Genomic DNA, 10,386 nt, shown 5'->3' with positions numbered 1-10,386 from the left:
CTATTGAAACTTCTCCTAAGTGTTCAAATCTGTCTTGCATGAACCACTTAGGCCACTAGTTCATACGAAACGTTAATGACCTACTGAGTTAAGAAGTTTCCTCTCATTCAAAGTTCAAATTTAATTTATTATCAAAGTACTTACCTGTCACGATATAAAAGCCTGAGAAGAGAGAGTTTAAAGATCTCAGTGAACACCCACAGTTGGTCAGCACAGATCTTTAATACGTAAACAGGTACCCCATCTGAATGCTTTGTGGATTCACTTGCTTGAGGGGAGCCCGCATGTCAGCTTCAGATACAAAGGGAGATATGGGATTTCACAAAGTTTCCTCCAGTTCTGATGGTTAAAGCGAGCGTAGAAGGCATTGAGCTCAGATAAAAGCAAAGCCCTGCTTTCTCCCTTGTAAGTTGAATTAGCTTTGTAGGAGACTTTTAATTCCTGAAACAGCAGTTCATTCATTTAGACTGGAGTCACCAAATCACCCGTGGGATGGCTCACTGGAGATCAGACCTGGCTGTCTTGTTGCTTTTTTTGGTCTCCAGACATCAATGTTTCTGAACAGGCTCTCAGAAAATTTCAGATCTGATGGTTCATCCAGGGCTTCTGATTGGTGAAAGACTCTGAATAAATTAGTGGGGTCACACTCATCTACCGTTGTTTTAATAAAGTTCGTTAGATCAATGGAGTATTCATTCAAATCTTTAGATGACCACAGCCTAGTCCTCTGACTCAAAATAATATTGTATTACTCCCATTCCTCCTGCAACCACCACTTAGTTGTCCTAATCTCTGAATCCTCTGCCTGTATGCAGGTAGGAGGAGGACAGGCAAGTGATCCAATGTATCAAAGTGTGATCTGGGCAAGAAATGGTAGGCATTCCTGATCTTAGTGCAGTACTGGTCTAGTTTGTTGGGACCTCTGCTGTTACGGGTATTATGCTGGTGATAATAGTGCAGGCTTTACTTCAAAGAAGCTTGGTTCTCCTTTAACAGTTCACCTTTCACACGTAAACCATAACCTCTAGTGGTAGTCCCACCCAACCTCAGTGGAAAAAGCCCACATGCACTTACGCTATCTATACCTCTCATGATTTTGTATAGCTCTGTCAAATCTCCCCTCAATCTTATTCATTCCAATGAATACAGTCCTAACCTATTCAATCTTTCCTCATAGTTCATGCACTCTAGTACTGTAAATTTTCTCTGTACCCTTGCAATCTTATTTACATCTTTCCTATAGGTATGTGATAAAAACTGGACAGAGTGCTCCAAATTACGCCTTATCAATCTATCATACAATTTAAACATAATATCCCATCTCCTGTCCTTAACACTTTGATTTATGGAGACTACTACTCCATAAGCTTTCTTTAGGAACCTATCTACATTTGACATCACTTTCAAAAAATTATAGAGCTGTATTCTCAAATGTCTTTGTTCTACCACATTCTTCCGTGTCTTATTGTTCACTGTATTCACCCCATTCTAGTTATTCCTACTGAAGTGAAACTCTTCCCACTTGTTTGCAATAAATTCCATCTGCCATTTTTTTCCAGCCGGTACTGATTTCTATGCAAGGCATGATAGCCTTCCTCGTTGTCCACTTCACTACCAATCTTGGTGTTATCCACAAACTCGCTGATCCGTATGACCACAATATCAACCAGATCATGGATATAGATGATAACCAAGAGCAGAACTAACACAGATCCCTGGAGCACCTCATCAGCCAGAGGCCAGTCAGAGAGGCAGCCTTCTACTACCAGTAGCAGGTTTCTTCCACAAATCCAATGTCTAATCCAATTGCCTCCTTATCTTGAATATTGAGTAACTGAACATTCTTGACCCCCCTCCCACTGGGACCTTGTCAGTCGCCATGCTAATCATTGACCCTGGCACCTGGGAGGCCACATACAATATGGGTGTCACTTTGCGAACACAGAATCTCCTGTCTGTTTTCTAATTATTGAATCCTTATCACAACTACACTCCTCTGGTCCCTCCTTCCCTTCTGTGTCACAGAGCCAGAGAGCCGATCGCTGCAACTTTCCTCCTGGTAATCCTCACTCCAAACAGAATCAAAAATGGTATACTTATCAGTGGAATTACCACATGGGTAGTTCAGCATTGCATTTCCTTTCCTGACAATCACACAACTACCTGCCTCCTGCTATTTAGTGATGACTCCCTCCATGTAGCTCCTATCTATCACCTCCTCATTTTCCGGTATGAGATAAAGGTCATCCAGTAGCACCTATGGAGCCTTGACACAGTTTCAAAATAACTGCAGATCAATGCACTTCCTGTACCTCAGACAAACAGCATGCCACCAGTCCTGGACACATGCTTACCACTCTGTGTACTAGTAGATAAAGAAAAAGAAAAGAAAGGTATTGGATACTTACCTCAAGCATCTGTCTGTTGAAGACACAAAGTATCCTGGGATGGCGGAAGTGTATGAACTTGGCAATGAGCTTAACAGAACAAGTGCTACACCTGCGCCTACACCTCTTTGCTCACTACCATTCAGGGTCCAAACAGTCGTTCTAGGGAGGCGACACTTCACTTGCGTGTCTGTTGGGGTCATATACTGTGTCCAGTGCTCCCGGTGTGGCCTCCTGCATTTTGGAGAGACCTGACATAGAGTGAGAGACTGCTACTTTGAGCATCTATAGTCCATATACTAGAAAAAGCAGGATCTCCCAGTGACCACCCACTTTAATTCCATTTCTCATTCCTTTGCAGATATGTCTATCTCTGATCTCCTCCACCCATTTTAATTCCACTGTGTAATGAGGCCACACTCACATTGGAGGGACAATACTATTTATTCTACCTGCGTAGCCTCGAACCTGATGGAATGAACATTGATTTCTCAAATTTCCAGTAATGCAACCTCCTTATCATTCCCCATCTGCTTTGCCCCTTGACTGCCAATCCCCTCCCAATTTTTTATTCTTCCATGGCCTTCTTTCCTCTCCTATCAGACTCCCCCATCTCCAGCCCTGTAACTCTTCTACTAATCAACTTTCCAGTGCCTGAAACGCTGACTGTACTCTTTTCTATAGATGCTGCCAGGCCTGCTGAGTTCCTCCAGCATTTTGTGTGGGTTGCTTGGCAGAGAGGTTACAAAGAAACATAGCAATATTGAAAATAGGTGCAGTAGTAGACCATTCGGCCCTTCAAGCATGCACCGCCATTCTGTATGATCATGGCTGATCATCCAACTTAGAACCCTGTACTTGCTTTCTCTCCATACCCCCGATCCCTTTAGCCACAAGGGCCATATCTACTTTCATCTGAAATATAGCCAATGAACTGGCTTCAACTGTTTCCTGTGACAAAGAATTCCACAGATTCACCACTCTCTGTGTGAAGAAGTTTTTCCTCATCTCGGACCTAAAAGGCTTCCTCTTTATCCTTAAACTGTGGGCCCTCGTTCTGGACTTCCCCAACATCGGAAACAATCTTCCTGCATCTAGCCTGTCCATTCCCATTAGAATTTTATACATTTCAATAAGATCCCCCCACAATCTTCTAAATTCCAGTGAGTATAAGCCTAGTCGATCCAGTCTTTCTTCATATGAAAGTCCTGCCATCCCAGGAATCAATCTGGTGAACTTTCTTTGTACTTCCTCTATGGCAAGAATGTCTTTCCTCAGATTAGGGGACCAAAACTGCACACAATACTCTGGGTGCGGTCTCACCAAGGCCTTGTACAACTGCAGTAGAACCTCCTTTCTCCTGTACTCTAATCCTTTTGTTATGAATGCCAACGTACCGTTTGCCTTTTTCCAAGCCTACTGGTCCTGCATGTCCACCTTCAGTGACTGGTGTACAATGACACCCAGGTCTCGTTTCACGTCCCCGTTTCCTAATCGGCCACCATTCAGATAATAATCTGTTTTCCATTTCTTGCAACCGAAGTGGATAACCTCACATTTATCCACATTAAATCGCATCTGCCATGAATTTGCACACTCACCTAACCGATCCAAGTCACCCTGCATCCTCTTAGCATCCTCCTCACAGCTAACACCGCCGCCCAGCTTCGTGTAATCCGCTAACTTGGAGAAGCTGCATTTAACTACCTCATCTAAATCATTAATATATATATTGTAAACAACTGGTGTCCCAGCACTGAGCCTTGCGGTACCCTAATAGTCACTGCCAGCCATTCTGAAAAGGTCCTGTTTACTCCCACACTTTGCTTTCTGTATGCCAACCAATTCTCTATCCACATCAATACCATACCCCCAATACTATGTGCTTTAAGTTTGCACGCTAATATCCTGTGTGGGACCTTGACAAAAACCTTTTGAAAATCTAAATATACCATATCCACTGTCTCTACCCTATCCACTCCACTAGTTACATCTTCAAAAAATTCTATAAGATTCGTCAGACATGATTTTCCATGCTGACTTTCTCCGATGATTTCACCTCTTTCCAAACGTGCTGTTATCACATCTTTGGTAACCGACTCCGGCATTTTCCCCACCATGGATATCAGACTACCCGATCTATAATTCCCCTGTTTTTCCCTCCCTCCATTTTTTTAAGAAATGTGATTAAATTAGCCACCCTCCAATCCTCAGGAACTAATCTAGAATTGAAGGAGTTTTGAAAAATTATCACTAATGCACCCAGTATTTCTTGGGCTACTTCCTTAAGTACGCTGGGATGCACACCATCTGGCCCTGGGGATTTATCTGCCTTTAATTCCTTCAATTTACCTAACACCACTTCCCTACTAACAAGTATTTCCCTCAATTCCTCCATCTCACTAGACCCTCGGTCCCATACTATTCCCGGAACATTATTTATGTCCTCCTTAGTGGAGACAGAACCAAAGTAGTTATTCAATTGGTCTGCCATGGCCTGGTTTCCTATGATCAATTCACCTGTTTCTGACTGTAAGGGACCTACATTTGTCTCAATCAATCTTTTTCTTTTCACGTATCTATAAAAGCATTTACAGTCAGTTTTTTATTCCCTGCCAGCTTTCTCTCGTAATCTGTTTTCCCTTTTCTAATTAAGCCCTTTGTCCTCCTCTGCTGGACTATTAATTTCTCCCAGTTCTCGGGTGTGCCGCTTTTTCTGTTTAATTTATATGTTTCTTCTTTGGACTTGATACTATCCCTAATTTTCCTTGTCAGCCACGGGTGCACTACCTTCCCTAGTTTATTCTATTCCCAAACTGGGATGAACAATTGTTGTAGTTCATCCATGCGATCTTTAAATGCTTGCCATTGCATATCCACCATCAACCCTTTAAGTATCATTAGCCAGTCTATCTTAGCTAATTCACGTCTCATACCTTCAGATTAACCCTTCTTTAAGTACAGAACCTTTGTTTCTTAATTTACTATGTCACTCTCCATCTTAATGAAGAATTAAGATATTATGGTCACTCTTTCCCAATGGACCTCGCACAAAAAGATTGCTAACTAACCCTTGCTCATTGCTCAATACCCAATCTAGAATGGCCTGTTCTCTAGTTGGTTCCTCAACATGTTAGTTAAGAAAATCATCCCGTATACATTCTAAGAAATCCTCTTCCTCAGCACCCTTACCAATTTGGTTCACCCAGTCCATATGTAGATTGAAGTCACCCATTATAACTTCTGTTCCTTTATTGCACACAATTCTAATTTCCTGTTTAATGCCATCCCCAACCTCACTACTACTGTTAGGTGGCCTGTACACAACTCCCACCAGCGTTTTCTGCTCCTTAGTGTTATGGAGCTCTGCCCATATTGATTCCACATCCTCCAGGCTAATGTCCTTCTTTTCTATTGCATTAATCTCCTCTCTGATGAGCAGTGCTACCCCACCACCATTTCTTTCCTGTCTATCCCTTCTGAATATTGAATATCCCTGGATGTTGAGCTCCCATCCTTGGTCACCCTGAAGCCATGTCTCTGTGATCCCAACTACCTAATATTCATTAATAATTATCTGCACATTCAATTCATCCGTCTTGTTACGAATGCTCCTCGCATTGACACGCAAAGCCTTCAGGCTTGATTTTACAACACACTGAGCCCTTATACAATTACGTTGAAAAGTGTATACAATTATGTTAATTTGATGGCTTAAGTAACACTGGAAAAGCGCGCATTTTTAAACATTGCTATTTCTGTTTAAGTACAAACAGATGAGAAGCTTCGAGAGGCTGTTCAAGGACATCATTTGCAGTATGCTACACCCACACTGGACCCCTACAATTCACCTCCGACAGAAGATATTGACAGCTGACGCAATAACCACGGCTCGACACTCCGTCCTTACACATGTGGAGAAGTAGGAAGCTTCTGAGAGAATGCTGTTCTTGGACTACAGTTCAGAATTCAACACCATAATTCCCTCCGGGCTTGACAAGAAGTTCAAAGACCTTGGCCGTCACCCTCCCTTGTGCATCTGGATCCTGGACTTTTTGCCAGATCGCCGGCAGATAGTAAGAGTGGGCTCCCTCACCTCTGCTCCTCTAACACTCAACACAGGTTCCCCTCAGCCCTTATCCTAAGCCCTCTTCTTTACTCTCCGTATACCCATGACTGTGTCGCCACCCACAGCTCCGATCTGCTAATTAAATGTCTGACGGTACTACATCTATTGGCCTTATCTCAAATAATAACGAGGCAGCCCAGCGAAGAAGTTACCACGTGACATTGCGGAGTCCGGAAAACAACCCCTCCTTCAAAGTCCCAAAAACAAAGGAACTAGTTGTGGACTACAGGAGGAATGGAGACATGCTAAACCTTATTGACATCAATGGATCTGGGGTTGAGAGGGTGAACAGCTTTAACTTCGTCCGCATAAATATCACTGAGGATCTCACGTGGTCTGTACATACCGGCTGTGTGGTAGAAGAAGGCAGAAGAACGCCTCTTTCACCTCAGACCTTTGAAGAAGATTGATATGGTTCGCTAAATCAACTGAGATGTCACAACTGAGAGCTAAATCAACAATGTCACAACTGAGAGCATCTGTACTGGCTGGTATGGGAGCTGTAGTTCCCTCAATCGCAGGGACTCGGCAGAGTGTGGTGCGGACAGCCCAGCGCACTGTGGATGTGAACTTCCCATTATTCAGATCTCTTACAGAGATAGGTGCGTAAAAGGGGCCCGAAGGATCATTGTGGACCCGAATCACCCCGACCACAAACTGTTCCAGCGGCACGAGAAACGGTACCGCAGCATAAAAGCCAGGACTAACAGAATCCGGGACAGCTTCTTCCACCAGGCCATCAGCCTGATTAATTCACGCTGATACAATTGTATTTCTATGCTATATTGACTGTCCAGTTGTACATACTATTTCTTATAAATTACTAAAAATTGCACATTGAGACGGAGAGGTAACGTAAACATTGTTACTCCTCGCGTAAGTGAAGGATGTACGTAATAAAGTCAATCCAATTAACTATATCAGCGCATCGATGCTGAGGGAAACCCTTAATCCGTGCTCGATCTTTTCTTCCCCGTCTCTAACTTCCCTCCTCTCCTTCCAAGAAGCCCTCGGTTTTCAGGACATTTAGCAATCAATGGACTACCACGTTTTACCTGGCTTCATCACTGTCCGGATCTCCCTGCAACCAGCTCGGAGGTCGGGCCAGAAGTAATAACAGTTGCAATGGTAATCTCTGACAACCACGCGATCTTCCAGTGGGATTTGATAAACGCTACCCACAAACAGATTCACCTTGCCTGCTCGTAACTCTGCCCGCAACTTCTCGCTTGCCACATTGTACATGTACTCCGAGATAACCAGACCGTACAGTTTACCCGCAGGGTGTATGAGGCGCCGAGCAGCTTCCTGCAACCCCAGACCCCGTCCGAAGCCCAATTCCAGCACCACGTTCCCGGGCTGGATATCACAAAGCTTCACGGCACTCGCCTCCAGGAATCCGTTTGTTTCCAGAAACTTTTTTTCCATCCATCCCCACACGGTGTATGTGGGTTTCCCAAGCTGCTGTGTGAGCCGCTGAAACAACATTTCCACAACTGCAGCTGCTCCGGAACTTTGCTGGATGAACATCGATTTCTTAAACTTCCGGTAAACCTCTCCACCCCACCCATTCCACCTTTCTCCATTCCCATTTCCGTCTCTCGTCTTACCTGCCGATTACCTCCACCTTGTGGTGCTTCTCCACCCTCCCTTTCTTCCATGGCCTTCCGTCATCTATCAGATTCCCCCTTTACTTCATCCCTCCTACTCTCTCGGTTTCATCCTCATTTATTACCTTGTACTTCCTCTCCTCCCCCACCCATTTATACTGACTTCTCATATCTTTTTTCCCCAATCCCGATGAGGGGTCTCCGCCCAAATCTTTGACTGTTTACTTTGCCTGATAGGTACTGCCTGCTCTGCTGATTTCCTACTGCAATTTGTATGTATTGCACTTTTCCAGCATCAGCAATATTTTTATTGTTTCTCTGGATGATTAACAGGTGGATTAGCCATTCCGAAATGAGGGTACAACCAGAAACAATTTACTCGTGGGAATGAACCGATCAGCGGACCACAGCTGCCACTGGATCCAGGAGCGACAAACAATCTGCCAGCGCAAATCAACCACACTGCTCACTTCCCTGAAAGGATGAGAACTGACGTTTTCAACGAGCGTCACTGAATGCACAACCTGTACTGCTTTAAGGTGAGTGGGCAACAAGTAGATTCCACGATTATTCAATCAGCGCCCACATTATTAGGTACAGGAGATACCTAAAAAAATGTAGCCACTGGCTGCTTTGTTCACCCTCTCTGTCTGATCAAGAGAAATAATACTCCATGTTGAACCGATTAAGACTGTGACTTGAACACGAAGAGATTCTACAAATGTCATAAATCCAGACCAATACACATGAAGTGCTAGAGGAACACAGCAAGTTAAGCAGCAACTATGGAAGGGAATGCACAGTCAACCTTTAGGATCAACGACTTCCACCCGGACTGGAAGGGAATAGCGCAGAAGCCAGAATAAGAAGGTGCAGGGAGGGTAAGGGTGTTTATATGCATTTTGTATGTATTACCCTTTTCCAGTATCTGCATGTCTTTTGTTTTCTGGTTGATTGACAGGTGGATTAGCCATTCCGAAGTGAGGCTACGCCTAGAAACCTAGAAACAATTTATTTGTGCGAATGAACCAACAAAGCGGGAGGCGCCGAAGATCACAGCCGCTGGATCTCGGAGCGACAAAAATCTGCTGGCGCAACTCAACCCCAGCTGGAAGATGATTTTTGAGACAACAAGGATCAGGAGATTGGGCATTATTCTTTCTTTGCTTTCTAGGATTGGTAGGCAAGATTTTAGTTCCACTGTAAGAGATACATTAAAAAATTGGTTTCAGTTTCGTAGAATTTTTGATTTGAATAACTTTGTTTTCTCTTGTAATATCCATCTTAACTATTTTTAAACCATCAATTATGGATAAGGCCCTTTTAATATGGAAAACTAAGGGAATAAAAACTTATTTCAGATTTGCATTTAGAGAATTTTATAATGTCTTTTTCACAGGTAGTGGATAAAAATGATATATCTAACACACAATATTTTAGATATTCACAAGTAGGAAAGTTTTACGAGATTTATTACCGAACTATCCATTTGCTCATTAACCAAATATGATAGACGTTATTTTTCAGCTTAAAGCATCTCAAAAAGGATTGAAAGCTATTATACATACATGGCTTATGAATTTATGAATGATGTCTACTGATAAGGTTAAGCGTGCTTAGGAATTGGAACTTCAGGAGTCACTTTCAGATGATCAATGAATAAAATTTATTATTTAGTCAACAGTTCATCCATCTGCACCCATCACTCCTTGATTCAGTTCAAGGAGGTGTACAGGGCACATATGTCAAAAGATAAACTAGTGCATATTTTTCTAATATAAATCCTACACTACATTTCATCTGCCACTTCATTGCCCAGTCTCTCAATCTGCCCAAGTCCTAGTCATAGACAATTACAGCATAGAAGCAAGTCCTTTGGCCTCTCTAGTCCATGCCAAACAGCCTAAACCTCCTGCACCATCATACACCTCCGGACATACACCAACCATGCATGTACCTATCCAAACTTTCCTTAGACATTGAAATTGAGTTCACTTGCACAACTTGCTCTGGCAGCTCATTACACTTTCTCACAATCGTCTGTTTCCCTCACAATTCCCTTAAACTTTCCACCTTTCAACCTAGGACCTCTATTTGTAGTCCCACCCATCTTCAGTGGTGGAAAACCCCTTCTTGCATTTATCTTATTTAATTCTCCTTGTAATTTGGTATTGCTCTGTCAAATCTTCCCCTAAATCTTCTATGTTCCAAAGAATAAATTTCTAAAGTATTTCCACAGAATTCTTGCTTCTTCAACACG

General features: G+C 43.0%; 1 protein-coding gene across 1 annotated transcript; it reads right to left on the bottom strand.

Moving 5' to 3' along the window:
- Window positions 1–7,557: 7,557 nt before the first annotated feature.
- LOC132380868 (uncharacterized) lies at window positions 7,558–8,046 on the bottom strand. The gene has a single exon (XM_059949787.1). It carries the CDS (start codon window positions 8,044–8,046, stop codon window positions 7,558–7,560), a length of 489 nt encoding a protein of 162 aa, XP_059805770.1.
- Between the last annotated feature and the right edge of the window lie 2,340 nt (window positions 8,047–10,386).

This window comes from Hypanus sabinus, chromosome 25, assembly GCF_030144855.1.
Source record: "Hypanus sabinus isolate sHypSab1 chromosome 25, sHypSab1.hap1, whole genome shotgun sequence".
In the NCBI taxonomy this organism is placed as follows: Eukaryota; Metazoa; Chordata; class Chondrichthyes; order Myliobatiformes; family Dasyatidae; genus Hypanus; species Hypanus sabinus.
This window is presented reverse-complemented; position numbering and strand designations above follow the sequence as displayed.